At 40.3% G+C, this 25599-nt stretch overlaps 1 protein-coding gene across 14 annotated transcripts in view; it reads left to right on the top strand.

The window, feature by feature from the left end:
- Positions 1-25599, top strand: part of LOC105478121 (FERM and PDZ domain containing 4) — a 924449-nt gene that overhangs the window by 892494 nt on the left and 6356 nt on the right. For all 14 annotated transcript variants that reach the window (XM_011735128.3, XM_011735133.3, XM_071089202.1 and 11 more), the window contains 7 exons: positions 2328-2447; positions 9867-10003; positions 12366-12492; positions 14859-14948; positions 15513-15695; positions 18585-18723; positions 24218-25282. In XM_011735128.3, the coding sequence (XP_011733430.2) occupies positions 2328-2447; positions 9867-10003; positions 12366-12492; positions 14859-14948; positions 15513-15695; positions 18585-18723; positions 24218-25282 (1861 nt within the window). The remainder of the gene's footprint in view (positions 1-2327; positions 2448-9866; positions 10004-12365; positions 12493-14858; positions 14949-15512; positions 15696-18584; positions 18724-24217; positions 25283-25599) is intronic.

Here is a 25599-nt window from a genome sequence, read left to right as displayed (position 1 = left end):
CAAGGGGATATGGGCAGACATCTAGTTACTATGAGTCTAATGAAACCCCCCACAACGTTCTGAACTTTCTGGTTATACTTTCTCTCTAAACTTTTATCTACTACATAGCCTTTATAGGAAAGCTTCATGCTGATTTAGTTGGACAAAGATTCTCTAAAAGTCTCTTCTGATGCTAGGTAAACAAAACTTCTTGCTCCAAATACTACATTTCTTTTAAAATGTTGGAAGGAAACAAACTCCTAATAATCATTCTTTCTTTAACTTTATTTTTCATTATAGAATCAGAACTAAAAGTAAAGTGCTAAAAATCAAGTACTATCTCTAGAAAACGGATTTAAATATCCTGAAACAAACCAGCTATATGCCTTTGAAATCAATGCATATGGAAAATTGATTGCTAAAATATTTATAGGCATGATAAAAGTAGAGAGTAAGAAATTATATTTTTTCCGATAACAAAATCATTTTAAAACATTTAATTTCTATGAAAACCTCCCAATGGAATTTTTAAGCAACTCTGCCTGAATTTCTGGTGGTTTGATACTAAACTTCTGCTAGAAAATATTATTTATATACTACTTAAAGTTTCCAAGAAATTGTTTGTTTATTTTAGAAAGTGTTATGGACTACCATTTCTAATGACTTGAAGCAACCTTTTTTCATTACATTAATTCATTTCCCAAAACTAGTGTAACATTTTGATACTAAAAGTAAACTCAAGATAAGATGGCTTATGGAAAATTCAAGAAAAAAAAGTTGAACCAGTAATTAAAGGAGTCAGAGATATGGTGATTCCTGACTTTCTAACACACCAGAACAAACTTTCTGGCAAAATAGCCCATGAAGTCACTGTGAAACACTACAGCAAGGCTGATCAGCACTAGTGGCCTCTTAGGGTCCCCAATTTCTTTATTCCTTGTTTGCTTTACCATCAGCCAGTGCTGAGTAGCCGATAGTCCTCGAGTCTCATGAATCCATTCAGCTTTGCAGGCCTGCGCACAGCCAGAAAGCTGGTGTGACTACTCAGGATGCCCACATATGTACAAGTAGGGTGTCTTTTTCCATTGGAATTCTTCTGTTCAACAAAGTTAGCGAACTGTAAATACATACACATGCATGCATACACACACCACGGGACTCAATAAAGCTATTTTATTTTAAATTTTTTAATTGCAGCTCACCAACATTTTTATATTGCCAGATTTGTCCCCTGCATAAGAGTATTACACACGACTATGTTGGTTCATGCTGCATGGTTTTCATTTTGTTTTGTTGACTCCTTGAAGGGAAATCGATAAGCTCTTGCCTTCTTTCTTAAAGTCCAATGTCTTTCATTCATTCAAGTGTTTATTAAACACCTATTATTATTTATTAATTGATTTCCTTTTGTTGCAAAAGGAATTAAGAAATGAACTTCTAGTATGTGACACATACGCTCTATAAAAGGAAAACAAACTGAAACGAGCCATGGTCCTTAACCCTGAAGAAACTGTGGTATATTTTAAGCTCCTTTGAGCAAGTGGAACAATATCATCATGATATCAGAAGTTTGGAGTAGTTTGGAAACTTGTAGAATCTGATGTACTGCATGGGCCAAAACCTCTGTCTTCCTACTTTCCAATGTGATGTCATCCAAGGTTGACACTATCATGTTTTCATTGCAAGAGTCAGTCTGCAGTCTAATTTAGAAAAACAAAACACAGCAATGTTATGCAATAATAAACCATACTGGACAATCTCTCTGCTGTCCCTTTGGATCCCCTTTTTGTACTCCCCAACATAGATCTGGGGTGCTATCACTAACAGCCAGCATCTGCAGATCTTCTTTCAAGGACTGCCCTCAGACTACCGGAGACCATCATGTCCAAACCTGGAAACTCACATCCCCTGGGACAGCTCTAAATGAATGACTCATCAATGCTCCTTTGGCTGAGGTCTCAGCAGCTCTGTGGTATAGCTACCACTCCAGAGTCTCCTGCAGGATCAGGCTATAGCTACTGTCTGCTGGGGTTCCCTGAGGAGGCACCCTTGCTTGGCTTCCTCTTCTTTCCTGACCTGCTTTCCCCACTCCCTTACTAGCCTCTCCTGGGAGCACTTTCTTAATAAGTCCTTTGCACACAACCCCTCATCTCGGGGCCTGCTTCTGGGGAACCCAACCTAAGTGGCAAGGTTATGTGTAGTTTTCAGGGAATGAGTATCTATAAATACTAAAAGAATATCCGCTGATTCTTTCCTTAGTGTCCAAAAAAAGGTGACTGCTTCAGTGTCCCTCAGCCATTTCTCAGTCAGCACTGAAGGGTTCTTGTGTGATTTTTCTACTCTTCCAGGTGACACAGAGGCCCAGCTCCCATAAGATGAGATGTCTTTTCCGAATTAGCTTCGTCCCAAAAGATCCAATTGACCTTTTAAGGAGAGATCCAGTTGCTTTCGAGTATCTCTATGTTCAGGTATGTTAAAATTTTGGCATGTTTTATATCAATGTTGTGACATAAACTAACTTTGGGACTTTGCCCAGAATTCTTTAACTTGAAACGTTTCTTTTTTGTCCCCCACCTCAAGCTCAGTGAATCGGACAATAATTGTATGATGCTCTTTTTATTTTTACGTTCGATTTTGAAATAATGTCATACTTCCAAAAAAGTTGCAAGAGTAGTCATCTATACCCTTCACCCAGATTCACCAGTTGTTAACATTTTACCACATTTACTTTCTCTTTAGTATATGCACATGTTCTCTCTCCCCACACAAATCCACATACAAATGTATATAATTTTTTTCTAAACTATATGAAGGTCAATTACCAAAATAATTCTGGTTTACTCCTAAATGCTTCAGTGTGTGTTTTCTAATAACAAAGACATTTTGTTATACAATTATTATACAAGTAACAAAACCAGGAAAGTAAACATTGATACATTTCCATTATCTCACCTACAGTTTATATCCATATTACGCCTATTATCCTCAAAATGTCTTTTATATATACATTTTTTTCTAGAACAAGATGCACTGCAGGATCCCATTTTGCATTTAGTTGTCATGTCACTTTAGTCTCCTTAAATCTGGAACATTCCTCAGCCCTTTTTTGCCTTTCACGACCTTGATAGTTTTGAGGAGTACTAGTCAGCTATTTTATAGAAATCTCTCAATTTGGGTTTCTCTGATGTTTTCTTATGATTAGACTGATGTCATACATTTTGGGAAGACCAACACGATTGACTTTGTGTCCTCAGTGTAACACATCAAGAGGCACATGATGTCAGTTTATCTCTTTAATGGCAAAATGAACTTCGACTCTTGGTTAAGGTGATATTCTCTGAATTCACCCAAAAGCTACTACTATTCCTTTCATAATTAAAAAGTAATTTGTGGAGAGTCACTTTGTAGCTCTTTTTATTTATTTATTTATTCATTTTGAGATGGAATCTTGCTCTTGTCACCCAGGCTGGAGTGCAATGGCACGATCTTGGCTCACTGCAACCTCTGCCTCCCAGGTTCAAGTGATTCTCCTGCCTCAGCCTCCCAAGTAGTTGGGATTATAGGCGCCTGCCACCACGCCCAGCTAATTTTTGTATTTTTAGTAGAGACGGGGTTTTGTCATGTTGGCCAGGCTGGTCTCAAACTCCTGACTTCATGATCCGCTCACCTTGGCCTCCCAAAGTGCTGGGATTACAGGCATAAGCCACCATGCCTGGCCTGTAACTCTTATTATCTTCTTCATCAAACTTTCACCCACTAGTTTTAGTACTAATTGATGATTTTTTTTTTTTTTTTTTTTTTTTTGAGACAGAGTATCGCTCTTGTTGCCCAGGCTGGAGTGCAATGGCACGATCTTGGCTCACTGCAACCTCTGTCTTCTGGATTCAAGAGATTCTACTGCCTTAGCCTCCCGAGTAGCTGGGATTACAAGCATGCGTCACTACACCAGGCTAATTTTGTATTTTTAGTAGATACGGGGTTTCCCCATGCTGGTCGGGTTGGTCTCGAACTCCCAACCTCAGGTGATCTGTCCACCATGGTCTCCCAAAGTGCTAGGATTACAGGCGTGAGCCACCACGCCTGGCCCTAATTGATTATTCTTATCTGAATCCATTATTATTGTAGTTGAAAATGATGATTTTTCTAATTTCATTATTGCTTCTGCACTTATTAATTGGTGTGAGAGTTTTCCCTTCTCCTTTATTTACTTACTTATTCATTCATTTGATGCTTAGATTTTTCTGAAAATTGTGATATTCGTTTTACTGAACTGTTAATTTCAAGGTGGTAAAACCTGAAGAGAACAGTCTTTTCCAGACTAATATCTGATTCTGGGCTATAATTCCCCAAAAATGAAAGTTTCCAGGAATGAGTATCTGGTGTAGCTTGTCCCAAAGGGAATTTATCCAAGTTGATATTTATGAGGTGTTCCTATATTTTACTATAACTGCTTCCTATTACTCTCACTTAAATTTCCAATATAATCACATTAAACCAACTTACCTAATCCTTAGACAGCTTAGACATCTAGCAGTAGAACTAACTACTTGAAGAGGTTGCAAACCTAAACATAACCTCTCCCTCCTGACTGCCAGAAAGAGAAAAAACAAAAGCGAAGCAAAAAAAAGAAGAAGAAGAAGAAGAAGAAGACATTCTGTCTTTGAGAATATCTGTATAAGGCAAAGACTGCTGGAGCCATATATAAAATATATAAAGCAAAAAAGTAAGAAAAATATAATAAAAAGAAATATTTGTTAACTCTAGGTAGTTAATAACACTGCTGTTTGCTTTACTATTTTTAATACTTTCTTGTATATTTCAAAACATTTGTAATCTTCAAAATATGGGTAGAAAAAAACGTGGGTGGAAGATGGAAGAGAGACTAGACAAGGTAGGTACCAGAGGTTAAGAATGGTGACATAAATTAAAGTGGCAATAAGCCCTGAAGATCATAGGTTAAGTCAGACAGGAAAGACACAGAACATACAAGAATGTTCTAGCAGATGGGGGCACTCAGGTTGAGGCCAGTCAAACCTTCCCCACCTCAGTGGCCTTTGGAAGACTGTGGTATTACAGCTCAGTGGGACGATTAATGTTCATGAAGATAATCCTACATCATTGGGAAAAGTCAAGTCCTGTTCAGTGAAACCTGTTGACCAAGTAAAGAAATGTGTAGTGTGCTTTAAAATGTTTACCACCCCGAACAACAAAACTGCCACGTTTTGGGTTTTTTAAATGTTAAGCTTTGATCACCTGGACCCCTCACTTGTCAACAATATCTCCTTGTCTCCAGCAGACATGACCGCATGAAACAGAGCCTGATTCTCAGCTGATCTGTTACTGTGTCTTCCCCATGTCCCTGCTGAGAACCAACCCAGGGCTTTGCCACTGCAGCTCAGATCATGTGCTACATTGTTAGTTGCAAATAAATAGTTACAGGTGCTGGTCAGTAGTTGCTGTAGACAGTGAGTGCATTCAGTGGTTGTTCTCTATAATTACATACTCACCCCATTCACAAGAGGGTGCTTTAAAACTATTTTACTCTGCTTCCATTTAAACATCACAAGTCCATTGCATTTATAAAAAAAAACAATACGGTTGCATTTGTCTTGGGGAGAGGACACCTCTTAAGTAGACAAGGAGTACAGCCAAACCCAGTTCTGTTTAAGGTGTGTTTGCACAAATCTAATGCAGTTTAGGGAGATCCTTCTCATTCAACAGACACATGTTTTTTATACATGTGAGACTGTCCTCAGAACAGGAAAATGTGTCTGGAAATCTTGCCCAGGAACTGAAAGAAAAAGACTGAGGATGTTTCTGCTTTCTTGCCTTGAGTATAGAATAGGCAGTGAATTAGCCACCTCTTCAAGGTGTAGCCAGAGGGGGAGAAATGGAAAAACAGGTATCGTAGACAATAAAGACCAAAATAAAGCAACTGTCATATATCCTCCGCTGAAACAGGAAATGAGAATGTCTTTGCCTCAGACCTTCTTCTTTGAAATGCCTTGTATCACAGAATGCGTGCTACCGTAAGTCTAAAATAACGTCTAATATAAGTCAACAGATCTGCAAATGGTGTCTGGGTGCCCATGTTGATTTCAAGATACTAAAAAGATGCAATAAAACAAGCCTAGAGAACAAAAGAGTAAGCAGGAGCAACATGTATCACTTTACAAAAATAAAATCAATTTAACTTAGTGGGCTCCTAATGAGGACAGCAGCCATTGACTAGATGAATCATGACGATGAAAACAGAAGTTGCAATACTAGTACCTATTAATCTCCTACTTCTTAATGGTCCATGACATATTTTACAGATTTTAGCATATATATTAACAATAAATGCTAATAGTCCAGATTGTTCAAATTTATCATTACAATGGGCTATACTGACATTTACCTGTCCACTATCTGTTAAGAAAAAGACGGTTATGTCAATTAGCAAATGAGTAAGACCTAAGAGGCTCCAAAATGTTTTCAAATACTATAGTATTATTGGTTTCCTTTTTAAGATCTAACATGTTAGTTATAAATGAACATTTTGGAAGCCTCAAGTGGAACCTTTTGGGATCTCTATTTAGCAAAACAGATACTACCCATTTGCTTGTATAACTGTACTTTAAGTAATATAGTTGAGAGTAATAAAAGCAAGATTAGTACAATATAATATATATTATATATATATATATATTCCAAATTTCACACTCATTCTCCAGAATCAGTCTGAACTAATTATATAATATAATGAAGTGACTAATCACCTTGTCAAAAAATTCATCTAGAAGTCTAGTTAAATACAGGGTAAAGCAGTGATGAGAAATATGGTCCCAGCTATGACTCTTAGGAGAAGTAATAGTGATGGCTCATCTTTATCAAGTATCTTCCACTTCATGAAACATATTTACAGGTATCATGGAAACCTTGCAAGTTCATTGCTAACTTTCAAGTTAGTTGTTTTGAGATTTAACCCACTTTTCCAATAAGGAAACTGAGGCTCAAGAGAGACGAAATGCCATGTTCAAGGTCATTTTATTAGAAGTTGACAGAACCTAGAATCAAACCTGGGGCTTTTGTCTCTAAATTATATGCCCAAATCCTCTTTCAATCCATCATGGCGTAGCAGTCATTGAAGAAAATGATTTCTCAAAAAATTGATTCCTCACTGTGCCAATGGTTTTCTCACCCCATCCTTTATGGGACTCTATAAAATGACCCTATCTGCGCTCTCAACCCCTTGGAGCCCATGTGGACAACCCTGAGCACTTGGAAATAACTGGTAAACCCAAGACTAGCAAAACAAAATGGCAGCCTGTAATTGCTCTCAGAGGCTGCCTTAAATCAGACCACCCTATCTCCTGTCTCTGGACAAACCCACTTCTGACAAGGGGTACTGTGCAATCCAAACAGGTTTAAGATTTTAAGGAGAAGCAAAGGTGGAAGGTCATATTAGGGATGAACAGGGGAGAGAATGTGACTTCACTCTTAGCAGTGAAGTGATGGGTTGAGAGACATGCACCCATGGCATGTTGATACAGAGCATGCACGCACAGCATAGCACCGGTGCAGCATGGGTGAGTGTGCACAGTGTAAATATTGTATGCAGAAGCCATCTGGGGGTACATGTTCCTATTTTAGTAAAATCAATATAGGAAGCACTTATAAACGTGCTTCTCTTGAAAAGGAGGCAAGTAAATCTTGATATTGTTTTTCATTTGAGGCCAAGGGCCCCCTGAAGTTTCACTAAAAAATCAAGTTGAAAAAGACAAATGAATTAGAGAAAAGGGAGCCTTTAGAATGAAGTCCCAAAGATACAAGGGAAATTGTCCACTTTTATGCTAATGTTCCACAAAGTATGGACAGCTGTGTAGAAATAGGATTGGACAAAAAGGGCCTGAGCTAATGCTAATGGACTGAATGAAGAAACCTAGCAAGGCCTAGATTCTTCTTGGCCTCTGAGCAGCGTTCCTTCCTTCTGGGTGTGGGGCAGGACCCTTTCTGGAATGGGAGTCTTATGACCTACAATCAAACCATGTTGGTCAGATAATTTCTTTATGGCCAGTTTTTACACAGATAGGGCAGAGGGAAAATTAGAGTCATATTTTTAGGTTTTATGGCTGGCTTTGGGGAAAGGGAGTTCTAGTTTCTATGACCCACCTTGGAGAAGAGGGATTCTAGTTTCTATGGCTAGCCTCTAGGGAGAATAGAAATAAAAAACAGGAGGGCAGGAGAAGGTCAACGAAAAACTTTTGTTTCTGAGGCCTTCATTTTGGGGTATTGTTTTTTGAGCTCCAACAAAATCTTCTTGAGGCAAGCCAAAGAATAAAGAAAGAAGGAAATAAGAAAGGAGCTAAATACCATATTTTCTAGCCCAGGAATCCAGTTTCCCATAACAAAAGTAAGTGAACACAAGTGTAGAATATGCCTAAGCAATGCAGCACTTCCCAGCAGCACTTAGCTCACCGCCTTGTGTCTAAACAGTAAGTGAGGATACTACTCCAAAGCCAACCTCTGTTCCCAAGCGGCACTTTACACTTGATGACACACTCTCAGCCACTCTTCAGCTTGATCCCCACAACAAACACTATGAGATAGGTGGCCTTATTCTACAGATGAATAAACTAAGACTGAAAGAGGAGGAATGACTCCCAGAAAGCCAGGCACTTGAAAAAGCAGGGCAGTCGCCCCTGAAGTGAACGGAGGAGTTCAATAGCTCCCCTTATCCAGTGTACCAATGTGCTGTGATAAGGCACTTGATGTGTATCTCATCTAATCCTCCAGCCACTCCAGTGAGATAGTTAATATGAATCCCCTTTGCACAGATGAGTACATTGAGGCTGCAAGAGTTAAAGTGAATGGTCTAAAACCACCTACACAGGTAGCCATTGGGAAAGCCAGAACGCCAGAGCAGGTGGGTATCAGTCCCAAGCCACTGTGCTCAATCGCCTTGCTAATTCTGCCTCCCTGCGGCTGCTGTGGCTGATAACGAGGAGGAGAATGATGTTGGTGGTGACAGTAGTAAACATGTAAGAGGGCTTGCACCCTACCAAGTACAGTTCTAAGAGCTTTAGGGTTTTGTTTTGGATTTTTTTTTTTTTTTTTTTTTTGACAAGGTCTTGCTCTTTCACCAAGGTTGGAATGCAGTGGTGTGATCAAGGCTCACTGCAGCCACAAACTCTCGGACTCAAGCGATCCTCCTGCTTCAGCCTCCCAAGTAGCTGGGACTACAGGCACACACCACCATGCCCAGCTAATTTTTGTACTTTTTGTAGAGACAGGATTTCGCCATGTTGCCCAGGCTGGTCTTAAACTCCAGGACTCACGTAATCCACCCGCCTGAGCCTCCTAAAGTGCTGGGATTCTAAGGACTTTCCGTGGTTCACTCATTTAATCGTCACCACAACCCAGTGAACAGGGAGCAGTATTATCCCCAATTTACAGAAGAGAAAACTGAGGCACAGACAATTAAGAAGGTGCCCAAGTTTGTGCCCCCAGTGAAGTGGAGAAACAAGTTTCAAGCCTAAGATTCCAATTCAGGCAGCCTAACTCCAGAAGCCACATTATGCTATCAATGCCTTATGCATTCAGCTGCGGCACCTGTGTTTGGAAATTTCATACCTAAATTCCTAATTGTTTTTACAAAAAGCTAAATATTTAAATAGCAGCTCGTCGATGAATGCTAAATGTTTTGTGTGGTCTCTGTGTTTGCGTGTGCAATTAAATACTGACTCGTTTCCAAGCAGCACGATGGAGATGTTTCCACATTTAGCCTCCCTGCCTGGGAAGTGAAGGTTGAAACACTCTGGGGAAATGTATGTCACCTGTTCTCTAAGTCCACGCGCTGCGGCCCATTCTTTGACAAACTGTGCCCCCTGCTGGTCTCTTCGCAGAGTTGTAACGATGTGGTTCAGGAGCGATTTGGGCCGGAGCTGAAATATGACATAGCCCTGCGGCTGGCCGCATTACAAATGTACATTGCAACCGTTACCACCAAGCAAACGCAGAAAATCTCCCTCAAATACATCGAGTAAGTGTTGACTCTCAGCGCCATTTCGGAGACAGACATGCCGCCTCCCTTAGCCCGGGTGTATTTTTGTTATTTGTCCAAAATTGATCTTGTTTGTGGCAAAGCATTTATTCGCCAGTGGCAAAATGTATGAATATCATGCTCATTTTTGGTAGAAGAGATCCATTTCTAATCCACCTTTGGAGCATTGTAGTTAAGACGAGGGACATATTTAAAACGAAGCATAAATTTTTGAATTCCTAAAGGGGCTTGATTCCAAGCCAAGCTTTGGTCTCAGCACTTTTCACACATTAACTTGTTTAATTCTCACAACATCCCTACGAGATTAGTAGGATTTTAGCTTCATTTTACAGATGAGCAAACCGGGCACAGAATAACTTGCCCAAGTCAAATGGCTATTAACGGGGGGGCAGGGGGGATACAGGATTCAAACCCAGGCAGTGGGACTCCCCATTGTCCTATAGATTGTGTGATGGGTTGAGGCACCTGTGTTTGGAAACACATGTAATGCTAAAGCTTTGGACCTCACCCACACCCTGCTTGCAATCTCACCTCCAAAAGATGTATAAACTAATTAAAATCTCACTTTCCAAAGAAGCGTCTCATGGGCTGCCTAGAAAGCCTTTCTAAATTCCACAATGCCAGGTTGACCCACCAGGGGGCAAAATGGCTTTTCTCAATAAATTCATGAGCCTGTGTTGGGAAGGATTAAATCTCTAACTTGCTGACTTTAACACCACTGTTCTGACAACTCTCAGTCACCTGTTGACATGTAGGGAAAAATCCTCATGTGCAATTTGAGAACCTCAGGCCTTCAGTTCACTCCTTCCAAATGCTTTCTCTCTCTCCCCACACATAAGCATGACTGTATCCTGAGAAAGACTCGGCTCACAAAGAGATCTTGTGCTCAGCTGGACACATTCACACCCTCCTCCACTCTCCTTTCTAAAGTTCTTGGGGACAGGTGAAACTGGCTGCCATTTGAAAAGGTGGCCTGCACAACCTGAGATGATTTTCAGACAATTAAAATGCATTTATTTTCCTACTTTCTGTACCCACATTTTACCAGGTTGAACATTGTACAGTCAAAAACGTCTCAGAGATATCCGGCTTGAGTAAAAATCCTGAAAAGTCTATAATAATGTTCTCATTCATAAATTCCTTTGACCAACAAATATTCATTGAGCATTTTATATAGCACTCACATTAGGACAGTAGAAAATACTAATATGTATGAATTCTATTCCTGGCCATTGAGGAACTTGTGCTCTGATTGTAAAAACAAAATAAAAAGACAAGAAAAGTAATTATTTAAAACAATGATACAAGTAGGATTACAAGATAGCCCATAAGTAGTGCCAAATGATGGCTAAAGACAATAAGTACAAGTTGAGAAGGAAGAAAACATAATCATGAAATATACCATTCTTAACTAGTGAAGAATATGAATGGTCAAGTGGTGGAGGTAGGTTGTCTTCCTACCCTTCTTCGGAGAGGACCTGGAACAGGAGAAGTAACTGGAATCCTCTTGAAGGTCTTCACATAATTTAGAAGACACTGGTTAGACACATAACCTAGGGTAGGATTTCTATTCCAGGATAGATTTCCTAGAATTCAAAATATGGGACCTTCTAAGAAAGGAGTTGTAGTCATTTCTGGGGAAATTGGCTCTTTGTAAAAATGTATTAACTCAGCCCCATTTGTTGTCATTTTGTTGTACATCCATACCCATGAATGATGCCAGCATCTCCAGATCAATACCGGGCACACTTAAGAGTCATGAATCACACCCAATTCCACACCACCAGCAAGAAATGTTGATGGAAGGAGTTAGACATGAACTGGCTAGGACAAAAGAATTGTGTGTGCCTAGAGAAATAGCCATGGAGGAGGGGAGGGACAGGGAAGAATGGTTTGGGGACATGAAGGACTTGCATCCATTCTTCTAAGAGAAGAGAGAAAGAATGTGAGCAGACAGGGAGACTGGAGAATAGAAATCAACAAAGGGATGGAGAGAAATTGGTGTTGGAAATACAAACTCGGATACGTGAGTGACTTTGAAGAGATTCAGAAGTTGGTTGGACAAAATGTCTCTTCACTTTACATTGGCTCCAAATGCCTCCTTAGCATTGTCTCTATAGAGTGAGGAATAGATTTCTTTTTAAATGCAAACATACGTATTAATGATCAAGTAGTGTGTGTCCTGAGTGCAAACTAAAAGTTACTTCCTTAATTGGGGACTTGTCTCCATTCTCTGCCTTACCAAGGGTTCATTTGTTCCAACAAACATCAGAGCACCATTTTGTCTTAGATAACTCATCATCACAAGAATGTGAAATTAAAGATATGCTCTTTATTGCAGAAAAGAATGGGGATTAGAGACTTTTCTTCCCTCTGCTGTGCTGCAAAGCATGAAAGAGAAGAACATAAAGAAAGCACTTTCACACCTTGTCAAAGCAAATCAAAACTTGGTACCACCGGGTAAAAAGGTATCACATTTGCATCTTAATAGAAAATTATAAAGAGAGAGGCTTGAATGCATTTTTTTAAATGTTTAAAATTAGCTCATGAATAAAATACTTAGTACCATATTTTCAGAAGCAGTAACACTGTGTAACTTTTTTCTAACTATTAACATATTTCTAACACTAATGAAAGATAAGTATTCATACAGAAACCTATTTATTTCTCACAAGTTATGGACTCCGTACTGTAGGGGGGAGGTGTGTGTTCATGTGCCCATCCAGGAAAAGTTTGCATAGCCTCTGAGAACTTGTGAATAGAAGATAGAATTGTGAAATAATTCTATGTTTCAATCATGCAATTGCTTACTGCTCAGACCAGCTTAAATGCACAACAGCCAGCAAGAGGCCCTGCAGGCCAGAGATCACATTCATTAAACCAGGGATCCTCAACTGTGGCATAATTGACATTTGAGAACAGATCATCCTTTGTTAGGGAGTTACAGGGAACATCCTGTGTATTGTGGGATATTTAGCAGCATCCCTGGTCTCTACCCACAAGATGCTGGTAGCACCCTCCCATGATCGTGACAAACAAAAATGTCTCCAGACATTGCCAAATGTGCTCCAGGGAACAAAATCACCCCTATTGACAAACATTGGATTCAAACCTACCTTTAGAGGGAAGATAAAATTATTGCTGTCATTCACCATCATTAGTGTTAAAATCTTTTTATGCTTTTGTTTTGTTTTCATTAAGTAAAAGAAACACAAAGGAAATTTTAAAATATACTGTTGGTCAGAAAAGAGAGGTATAGTTTATAGGTAATAAAAAGCAAAAGATTCCAGGAACCAGAAAGAGAAGGAGCCTTAAAATACTGGATCTATAAAATTGGACGCAGTCTTCTAACTGAAGAACACTTTCCAATTGATATTAGCTGGAGAAATTTGTGTGACTCTAATACAAATCACTGTTTACATGGAGAATTATTTTGTCTTAGTGTCTGATTTTTTTAAGTCGTTTTTACTGGGTAAGGCACATTTATTTCTATCCCCTCCACACCCCATGACGGTTTTTTTTGTTTGTTTTGTTTGTTTGTTTTTTAAGTATAATCAGGTTCACCACACAATCAGCCACCTTTAACTCACTTCCCAATTTCATGGGAAGGGTGTCTTTGATCACAGTTGAGCATTCAGCTTACAGAGATGTAGCAAGACAATGCGGGTCAAGTTCTTAACTTCAGTTCTGATTTGCTGGAAGCTGATTTCTCTAATTGACTTGTGATTTTTCTTCCAAGCCTGGCCCATTCATAATAATTTGGATAACTGCTATAAGATCAATCAATCTATCCATTTATCCATCACTGTCCTTTAAAGGTTGTTTTTCTAGCCAAGAGTGAATAGTTTGCTTTCAAAACAATTTGCAAATGCTTTGCATTTTTTAAAGAAGTAGGATGGATGAATGGTGCTAAGTAACAATTATATAAAGAGCAGTTCCTTCAGGTATAGTTAACAAATAAGCTGGCAAGTCATCTGCAATTGAAAATAGAATTTTATGGTCATTGCCACTTAATGGTGATCTACACCTTGTTGGAAAATTTCAACCTTAATAAAAAATCCCTGGCACATTCAGTATGAAACATTGACCTTTTTTTTTTTTTTTTTTAAATCAAATACTCTTTTTAGTGATATGGGAACCTACATTTTTAAGTCTTTGTAAAGATAACTTTCATCTGGATAAAATTTCATTTATAAATCATTCGTGAAACTCAACAGATTTTCCAAGTTGAATTAATAAAACTGAGCCTTATATAGCAAGTTCAAACATGTCCACAATGATTGGATCTCAGAAAGTTCATTTCCCCCGAAAACTTGCAAGGACTGGAAGAAACTTGAGAGGGGAAGTGTAAAGGGCCTGTTTAGAAGGCTTTGCCTAGATTGCAGGTGCGTATTCAAAATGATTCCCACAAAGTCTACATTCAGGTGAGTCTCTTGTGCAATGGGAATATATGTAGACACCTCACCTTTGTCCCTAATTGCAAGTAGAAGGCTCCTCTCACTTCTTGAAATCTCCCAGTGAGCAGATGTTCAATGGAACATTTTATGGTCTTGTTCTCACTTGTTGAGTGCCCGGCCCAGCATATCTATACCCATGAGTGCCCCATACATTGACCCTCTAATGAATAAGATGTGAATCTTGATTTTATGTTCCAGTCCTTCATCAGGAAACCAAATATGTAGCAATTCTATTCCTAATGAAGAGTCTTTGTCACATCTCAACTTTTCAGCAGTAAAATCATCCTTCTATCTTAGCCTTGTTTTCTGCTGGTCTCCAGCTGAAATGGAGTCATACCCAATAGAGTTAACACCTGAGGTTTCTTTTCTCTCCTCAGCTCTCTGCACTACAAGCCAAGGTCCATTATCTCAAGTTCCTCAGTGACCTGCGATTGTATGGGGGCCGTGTGTTCAAGGCAACATTAGTGGTAATTTGTTTCTTTTTGTTTTGTTTTGTTTTGTTTTTGCTTTCTCTTGGAAGCCACAGCAGCTCATTCCACCTCTGATGACAAAAGCAAATCAGCTGTGAATCTTCTCCAGCCTTCATTTCTAACCAACTTCACAACAGTCTGAAAATATCAGAAGAACTGTTAAACTAGATAACACCACTGCAGAATGCCCTAGAAAAAGAAATGTGAAGAACCAAGAGAATCAAAGGATTCTAACAATGGCCTTCTTTTAAATCACTGAGCCAGAAGTTGCTTTCACAGTGAAAAAAGGAAAACCAAAAAGAAAAAACAAACCTCATTTCTAAAAGCATCTTATGATTATGAACATACTGTGCTTTAACATTTACTTTCTAATTACTCATAATTTATCAGAGCCTCAAATCAGTCATGTATCTGGTTCTTCTAATTGGATGATTTAGTACAGTATGACCCAGAAACACTTTCTAAAGAAAATGTAATCTTATAAAAATAGGATCGTTGGTTCAAGTTGGCATGGCATTTCAGAGGTTCAGTATTTTTATGTTGTCAACTTCTCTTTCTCAGCAGGCGGAAAAGCGCTCGGAAGTGACTCTCCTGGTTGGGCCCCGGTATGGCATAAGCCATGTCATCAACACCAAAACCAACCTGGTGGCTCTTTTAGCCGACTTTAGCCACGTCAACAGGATTGAAATGTTTTCCGAGGAGGAGAGCTTGGTGCGGGTGGAACTCCACGTGCTAGATGTGAAGGCAAGTGTTTCAGATGTTGATACACATGACCTTGCTGTAAACAGCTAATTTCTGATAACACTGCAGATGTTTACAAGGCAGGCAAAAGTCAATGTGTGCAGAGCATCACAGATGCAATGTGGTGCAGAAAATAATCCACCCAACTCAGGCCTGAGGGCTCCAGTCCTCACTAAATTGCTGTGTGATTGGGAACAGGTCGCTATACTTCTCTGGGCTCAATTTTTTTATTCCTACATGAGAAAGCAAGCTACATAATTTCTAGGTCCCTTCTGACTTTAGAAAATGTGATTTCTAGTTATAGAGTAGGGGAAACTTTTCTGAACTAACTTTCTAGAATATATGACTCAAATCAAGAGGGAGATTTTCCCCAACTTTCTTTAGAATTCTCACTCCCTTTGCTTAGGTTGGGTCCATATGTGTGTATTCATTTGGAAAAGCTTGATATTTTAGTTCGTCTGTCTTCTCATATGGTAACAACTGGTACTGACTGAACATCTGGCTCCTATGAATGTCATAGCCATTCCATTTAAAACAAAAATCTGGCCAGGCACAGTGGTTCATGCTTGTAATCCCAGCACTTTGGGAGGCCAAGGCGGGCGGATCACAAGGTCAAGAGTTCGATACCAGGCTGACCAACATGGTGAAACCCCATCTCTACTAAAAATACAAAATTAGTCGGGCGTGGTGGCACGCACTTGTAATCCCAGCTACTCAGGAGGCTGAGGCAGGAGAATCACTTGAACCCAGAGATGGAGGTTCCAGTGAGCCGAGATTGTGCCATTGCACTCCAACCTGGGTAACAGAGTGAGACTCCATCTCAAAAAAAAAAGAAAAAAAAAAAAATCTGAGATGGTCCACAAAGGGCAAAACTCTACTCCCAAAAGAGAATAGGAAATAGTCCAGGTTCCTGGTCTCCACCTTCTTTTTCCAGTAGAGATGAGTTATTGGATTTTGGCAATGGCAATATTTCTACTGTTTCTATGAAGAAAAGGCACTGGAACAAAGGGAGATAGTGACTCCACAAAGGAGACAACACCAGCCTGGAAGGTGCTCTGAGAATAGCCATGGAGGACCCAGCCCTACCTGCATCCCCACTAGGGTGCTGGTGTGGGAGGAATGGATTTACAGCCATTGAGAATGTGGCAAAGTGTTTCTACAAAGCACATCAGAATACCCCAGAGAGCTCTGCAGTGGGAATAGATGATCACGAAAGACAGAATGTAGAACTCAAACATGCTGGCTGTGGCCTGTGGGATTTCATGGGCTGCATCCAGAGGGTTCCAGATGACTTCATGGCTAGCTGAAAGAGGGAGGATAGACTTGGAATGCCCATCCTACTCCATGAGCAAAGAGGCTGAGAGAAATAGCCCCATCATGGAGAAAGGTGGACGAAAGGTTGAACTGGATGCAATTATTACAGATTCGATGACAGAGATAATCTGTCCTAAACAGAAATGAGTGCTGTGTCCGGCCAATGGTGTCCTGCCTATATAAAATAATGATGCGGTGGCTTGGAGGCCGAGGGGAGACCTCAACTGAAGTGGAAGGAAAAGCAGTTCAACAAGTAGTACAGGCACTTTGTCAGGGAAGTTAAATTCTACCAGCTGGGGGCACTAAATCCTCCCAGTGTCCTATACCTAGGAGTGAAAGCAAGAGATCTGCTGTCTTGCTGTCTTTGTGCCTCTCTTCGTATCTGCTTTTTCTTGTTTCCTTATTTCTCTCTCTCTCACCTTTTCTTTTTCAACAAGAACACACCCTTCCTAACTCAATGAGAAAAATTGCTTCATCCAACACTTTTTTTTTCCCTATAAGCCCCAAATCCATGTCCAATTGTATAATAACCTCATTGTTTCAAGAGAGTTTTAGTAAGGCCTTTTCTCAACTCCCATCTGTTTTATGCTCCTGTAAATTTACTATTTCTTCTAGAAGCAACTTTTTACTGGATCTCTGCCACTTTTCATTCAATCTTAGCAGTAATTTCCACTTAAATTTTACCTCTCTTTAACACTAATTTACACCGTGAACCCAAAACTTAATCTTCCTGTAATTTTCAGATTGTGAGTTCACTGCTGGTAACTGAGGTAACGGTAACTTAACTAGTTAATGTTAATTTACCAATTTAACATGTTTAATTGTTTTTAAATGTTAAAAATGTTAACTATTTGGGAAGAAAACAATCTCATTTTTCTTTCATTTCAATATGACTTGGGGGCCAGTTGCGGTGGCTCACACCAGCAATCCCAGCAGTTTGGGAGGTTGAGGTGGGCAGATCATTTAAGATCAGGAGTTGGAGACCAGCCTGGCCAACATGGTGAAGCCCCGTCTCTACTAAAAATACAAAAATTAACCTGGCGCGGTGGCGTATGCCTGTGATCCCAGCTATTCAGGAGGCTGAGGCATTAAGAATTGCTTAAACCCAGGCAGTGGAGGTTGCAGTGAGCCGAGTTTGCACCACTGCACTCCAGCCTCAGCGACAGAGTGAGATCCTGTCTCAAATATAGATGATAGATAGATAGATAGATAGATAGATAGATAGATAGATAGATAGATAGGCAGGCAGATAGGCAGGCAGATAGATAGATAGATAGATAGATAGATAGATAGATAGATAGATAGATAGACAGACAGACAGACAGACAGACAGACAGACAGACAGACATATATATGACTTGGAAGAGATTCAAAATGTCCAGGCTTTTTAGAGGGTGTGTCCTGAATGTTTTTCAGTAAGGCACTTTGTGTTATCCTTGGCTTTTTCTCCTGCCTTGGGTTTCTCCCATGAAATGTTTGTTCAATAACTCCTTTTTCCATAAGCATAAATGCAGCCGTTGACACTCCAGGGATGTTATTAAGAATGGATGGCTTTAACCAAAGTGTTCTTTTGTGTAGCCCATCACACTTCTGATGGAATCCTCAGATGCCATGAACCTGGCCTGCTTAACGGCTGGATACTACCGACTGCTTGTTGATTCCAGGAGGTCGATATTTAACATGGCCAACAAGAAAAACACAGCGACCCAGGAAACAGGTATTCTCTTCCTGAACTCATGAAGCACTGACCTCCCTGCAAACACCCCACCTAACAACAATAAAAAGGATGTTTTCTGAAAAGTTAAGACCGGACGCGGTGGCTCACGCCTGTAATCCCGGCACTTTGGGAGGCCAAGGCGGATCACGAGGTCAGGCTTTCAAGACCAGCCTGACCAAAATGGTGAAACACCATCTCTACTAAAAATACAAAAATTTGCTGGGCATAGTGGCATGTGCCTGTAATTCCAGCTACTCAGGAGGCTGAGGCAGGAGAATCGGTTGAACCCGGGAGGCGGAGGTTGCAGTGAGCTGAGATTGCACCACTGCACTCCAGTCTGGGCGACAGAGCCAGACTCCGTCTCAAAATAAACAAATAAATAAAAATTAAAATTAAAGTTAAAATTGTACCCACAAAAAAATCTAATGTCCAAATTCAATGCAAAAAGCCTTCAGATACCTCTGATGTGGGCTAATTGTTAAAAAGAAAAATGCTGATTTCTCACCACATTTGACACATCACTCAGAAGTGTCAGGGTGCTTGCTCCAACCTTGATTTTATTATCATGAAAGTCTCTATGGTTGGGTTTTCATGGCCTTACTTTTACAGAGGTCAGGGCCAGAGGACTAATGATGGAATGCCCGAACATGAGTTGTGAGCCTCTGCTTTAGGGCTGGTCTCTCCTGAAGGTGTCCTAGGCCCAAGGGTCTGGGAGGACTCCTCCCTGTAGTCAGAGTTATGCCCAGGATTCTGGGAATTTTACAAACAGGAAAACGTGGTTATTGCCTAGCACTTGGACCTGGGGACACTAGAAGAAAATTTTTCCACCATGGCAGCCACCTTGGATCCATAATAGGAGCACCAAGATGGCAAAGACATCAAATAATTCAGTTCACCTACTTGACAGCAAAAAAGATCCCCACAGTGAGGACAGGGAAGGCTGCAAATGTTAAATTGATTATCCTTTGACAGTAGGTGGTTTTCATTGGTTTTAGGACATTTTTTCTTCAGTTACTTAAGCATTTTACTCCATCTACAGTGGATGCTTAGTAAATGGCACTGATGGACAGATGCCACCATTCTAGGCACAGTCACTGACCCGTTAAAAAAAATTATAATCAGAGGTTCCATAATTGGGGTTTCTTTTAAAAGAAAGGGGAATTCTTACAAACAAATTTTACTGTTGTTTCTCTTTTTTTCTCCCTCCCCCCGGCCCCGGTCCCCGGCATTTCTCAGAGAAGATGAGGGGAGAAAAAAAGGGAAGGAAGTTCTCTCACTGTTAAATTGAGCAGAAACATCAAACTTTATTCCATAAATATATTGCAATATGTGGACACATTTACACACACATACAGACTCACACACTGTTTACTATGATGGCCAGGTGAGTGGAAGCAGCTCAGTCATAGAAAAAGGGAAGCTAGAAACAGGAAGCGATGGATAAAGTATGATAGAAGGCAACACTTGGACTTTCAAGTCAAATAAATCTGAAATTTAATCCAGTCACATCTTGAGGTGTCTGATTTTTTTAATTTCTCTAAGCTTGAGTTTCTTCATTTGTAAAATGGGGTTAAAAAACTAGCTTGCAAGGGTTAGAAAAATAATCTAGGTACATCATCTAAAATGATGCTCAGCATTTCTATTAATAATTTGCAGTGGGAAAAAAAAGAAAAAAAACCAGAGGCAGAAAGAACCGAGAATGACAGAGATAGAGGCCGGGTGCAATGGTTCACACCTGTAATCCCAGTACTTTGGGAGGCTGAGGCAGGAGGATCACTTGAGCACAGGAGTTTGAGACCAGACTGGGCAACAAAGGGAGACCTCATCTCTACAAAAAATATAAAAATGAGCCAGGCGTGGTAGCATGTGCCTGTAGTCCTAGCTACATGGGAGGCTGAGGTGGGAGGATACCTTGAGCCTAGGAGGTCAATGCTGCTGTGAGCTATGACTCGCCACTACACTCTGGCCTAGGTGACAGAGCAAAACCCTGTCTCAAAAATAAATAAATAAATAAATAAATAAATAAATAAATAAATAAATAAATTAGAAAGTAATAGAAACACAGAAAGGAAAGACAGAACATGTGGCAAAGAAAGCTCCTGAGAGACACAAATGTTTAAAAATAAATACAGAAAAAGAAAAAACAAAAAGGAGGTGATAGACGTGCACTGGGTTTGGCAGTAAACATTTTTATGACCACATGTTTTCATTGAGCTAGGAGATTTAGAGCAATTTAATGCTGACCTTCGAAATTCCACAGAAGGCTGGGCTCGGTGGCTCATGCCTATAGTCTCAGCACTTGGGGAGTTGAAGGCGGATGGATCACTTGAACCCAGGAGCTTGAGACCAGCCTGAGCAACAAAGTGAGACACTGTGTCTATGAAAAAAATTTAAAAATTAGCCAGGTATGGTGGCATACACCTGTGGTCCCAGCTACTTGGGACATTGAGGAGGGAGGATCACGCAAGCCCGAGAGGTCAAGGCTTTAGTGAGCCAAGCACACTATTGCACTCCAGCCTCCAGCCTGGATGACAAAGCCAGATCCTGTGTCTAAAAAACAAAAAAAATAAAAAAGAGAAAAGAAAAGAAATTCCAAAGAGCTGTTCAGCAATTTGACACAATTGTTTCCCATTGGAAAACCAGTTTTGTTTTGTTTTTTCAAATTTTATTTTCAAATGTTAAAATTTATCTGGAAAATAAATCCTTTCCTCATAGACTGTAAAGATTGTAGAGGTGTATGAAGAAAACCAAACCTACTATTCTAAACATGATTACAGTAATAAGGGTCTCCACTCTGTCCAATTCATAATGACCCACAACGTAAGTTTTAACAGAACTTAAAGAGGCAAAAACATAGTTATAAAAAGTATTCTTACTGTGGGGAAAGAATGGAACTTCAGCCTCACCATCATTTCTCCCAGTTTCAAATACCTATCCCCACTCTCAAAGATAGAGGGCGGAGAGAGAGAGAGAGAGAGAGAGAGAGAGAGAGAGAGAGAGAGAGAGAGAGCGCGAGCGCCAGCGAGTGCTGAAAGTACTCTCTTCTCTTCAGAAACTCCCAAAAGATCACAAGATCTGACAGCCAAGAAATACAGAGTGGAAGTTCCATCAGGCCAGTTCTTCTCTAGTCCATTCTCTCCTTCCACTGTAGGAGACTGGGCCACAGAATGGACCCCAGCTCCCAACCCACATTCTTCCATGTCTCCAAAATTATTCCAGGAAGCCAAATCAGTAGACCCTTCTGGAAGGAAGCCAGATTGAGCACATATTTTATTCTCACCTCAAATTGATCCCAGATCTTAGTCAAGATCTCTAATAAGAAACAGCCCCCATTTCTTCTTCTCTATCTTGAAAATTAGGCTTCAAGCACTTTCAAAATCCCTGGCCCCAGATATGTATGCATCTCTGGGCTTTAGGAGGGTCTTAGTAAGTATCCATCAACTTGCTTTGAGCCTGCTGACCTATTCAATTTTCTTGTTCATCTAAACCAGAGTTGGCAAAACTATGGTCAATGGGCCAAATCATGTTCTTGCAAATAAAGTTTTATTGGAACTCAACCACACACATTGTTTTACTTTCCTAAGGCTGCTAGAACAAATTCTTACAAACTTGGGAGCTTTAAACAACATAAATTTATTCTCCCACAGTTCTGGAGGCCACAAGTTCAAAACCAGGATGTTGACAGGGCCATGCTCCCTTCACAGGCTTTAGGGGAGGATTTCTCTTTACCTCCTCCTGCTTCTGGTGGCCAGCATTCCTTGTGTCTGCTTAACTCCAGTCTCTGCCGCTGTCTTCACGTGGCCTTCCCCTCTTCTCTGTGTGGCCCAAATCTCTCTCTGCCATTGAATTTAGGGCCCATGCAGATAATTAAGGATAATCGCATCTGAAGATCCTTGACATTGCAAGACACTTTTTTCCAAATAAGGTCACGTTCACAGAGTGGACATATCTTTTGGGGGCCACCATTCAACTCATATACCCATTTGTTTATGTAGCATCTATGGCTCCTTTCATATTAAAACAGCTAAATTGAGTAGTTGCTCAAATGAATGGTTGGCCCACAAAACCAAAATATTTACTATCTGGGCCTCCCTTTACAGAAAATATTTGCCAAGCCCTAAACCTGCATTACAATGCAACTTTGCTGAACTACTCTTCCTCCTACAACAATCCACACTCACACACACACTTCCCCCAACATGCACACCCAGTCATAATCTAAATTGTTGTTGTTAATAAAATAATGCTGACCCCCCACGAGGTTTATTTATTGTAAGGTAAGATGCAAATATGGCTAGTGTATAATTCAACGTCTTCAAAATTATATCTCTTATTGTTCATGAAAATACATGAATTTATTAAAAATGACCATGAACACTGTTCAGCATTAAGTCCATTGCATGATTTGCCGGGAGCAAAAACCTCTTTGGTAAAACTGTACTTTTTTCCCATATGTCTTGCACATCTGATGTCAGTTATCCAAACTTGTGCTGGGGACAATTTGAGGGAATGGATGGGAGAATAGTATGGCCCTAAAATTTTCTCAAAATGTTGCCTCTGGAATCTATAAGGCAATATCAACAGAATGACCCAGTTCTCTGTCTTGTTAAATATCAGAACAAATCTCCACATCAAAATTCCAGATTGAAAGATGCTTGAAGAGCAAACAAACTAATAGTATTTAAATTGGGGTTTTGTAATTTTAATCCATGAGGAACATGAAACAAATTTTCAGGAGTTCCCGTGATACAAACAAAAATTGAAATTAATCTAAATATTAATTATGCTTAGAAATTACAGAGAAAAGTACCTTACCTGTGACCACTCCACCTTATGCATTTTATACACACACACACACACACACACAGGCATGCATGCTGACATTTATACATGAATATTTTAACATCTACTAGGATATCAAAAGACTGAAGATAGAAGTTTTGTACTATCATTACAATATTTATTTTAATTTCCCATATGGCAAAACTCTGACAATCCTTGACTATCTCTGAACTCAATGAGGAAAACATTCAATATCTTCCTTCATGAAGTAGGGAATATTAGATCTCACCTTATAAAAAAAGAACAATTAATGTTCTGGAATAATGGCCTATTGAAATCTCACCTTTAAGGGTAAAAGGCATGTTGTATATTTACATTCGTAGATATGAATGAAGCCTTTTAATAATAGAACCAAGGGTCAGATGGAATTAAGCTATACTTCCCTACCCCCGGATGGTATTACATTTTATCACATAGCAATTACAATTTATGCAGTATCAATTTTGTTAAGGTTGGTTCTCCTAACCCAAGGAATTCTTACACCTGAAGCCTAAATCAACAAGTACTATATTTGGGTAGTTGAAAAACTGTATTTACACAAGTGATGCTACAAGCCATTAAGTTAAAAAACGAGACGAGCCCCCCCCCACCCCTGCCCCACCCAAAACCAGACAGTACAGTAATGTGTCTTTGCATGATTCTTTCTCTTTAGGAACTGAAAACAAGGGGAAGCATAACCTCCTTGGCCCAGATTGGAACTGTATACCCCAAATGACCACCTTTATTGGCGAAGGGGAACAAGAAGCCCAGATAACATACATAGATTCAAAGCAGAAGACGGTGGAAATCACAGACAGCACCATATGTCCAAAAGAGCACCGGCACTTGTACATAGACAACACCTATAGTTCAGATGGACTTAACCAGCAGCTGAGCCAGCCCGGGGAGGCCCCCTGTGAGGCAGACTATAGAAGTCTCGCTCAGCAGTCCCTATTGACCCTCTCAGGACCAGAAACTCTGAAGAAAGCACAGGAATCTCCGAGAGGAGCTAAAGTGTCCTTTATTTTTGGAGACTTTGCCTTGGATGATGGTATTAGTCCCCCAACCCTCGGCTATGAAACACTACTAGATGAGAGTCCTGAAATGCTGGAGAAGCAGAGAAATCTCTACATCGGCAGTGCCAGTGACATGAAGGGCCTGGATCTCACTCCAGAGGCAGAGGGCATCCAGTTTGTGGAAAATTCTGTTTATGCAAACATAGGCGATGTGAAGAGCTTCCAGGCTGCAGAGGGGATCGAGGAGCCCCTCTTGCATGACATCTGTTATGCAGAAAACACTGATGACGCAGAGGATGAGGACGAGGTGAGCTGTGAGGAGGACCTCGTGGTGGGGGAGATGAACCAGCCGGCCATCCTCAACCTGTCTGGGTCAAGCGATGACATCATTGACCTCACATCCCTGCCCCCTCCAGAAGGTGATGACAATGAGGATGACTTCCTGTTGCGTTCCTTGAACATGGCCATTGCCGCACCCCCACCTGGCTTTAGAGACAGTTCAGATGAAGAGGACTCTCAGAGCCAGGCAGCTTCCTTCCCCGAGGACAAGGAGAAAGGCGGCAGCCTGCAAAATGATGAGATCCCCGTGTCCCTCATTGATGCTGTGCCCACCAGCGCCGAAGGCAAGTGTGAGAAGGGACTGGATAATGCCGTTGTCTCCACGCTGGGAGCTCTAGAGACTCTATCCGTGTCAGAAGAACAGCAGACCAGTGACAATTCAGGTTCTTTCACAATTGTTACATTCATTCACTGATAACCATATCATTCCATCCTTCCAAGCCATTTGCCCTTGGAGTTCTGTTACGTGGTGTTCTCCATTTCACAAATGTCCCATTTCATAAACGTGCTGAAACTGCCATCATAGGTTTTTTTTGTGTGTATGTGATTTCCTTTGTTGTTACTTTTTTAAAAACATAAGGCACATCTCCCCCACCCCCACCCCCATTTCTGGAAAAACTGCAATAAACTCAGAGTCCTTACTGAAAAGGGAAAAACTTGGTATTTTGTTTTAGTAATAACAGGTCCCATTTTCTTACAT

The sequence above is a fragment of the Macaca nemestrina genome, chromosome X, assembly GCF_043159975.1.
Source record: "Macaca nemestrina isolate mMacNem1 chromosome X, mMacNem.hap1, whole genome shotgun sequence".
NCBI lineage: Eukaryota > Metazoa > Chordata > Mammalia > Primates > Cercopithecidae > Macaca > Macaca nemestrina.
The sequence above is the reverse complement of the archived record's forward strand: the minus strand, read 5'-3'. Positions and strand labels throughout refer to the sequence as shown.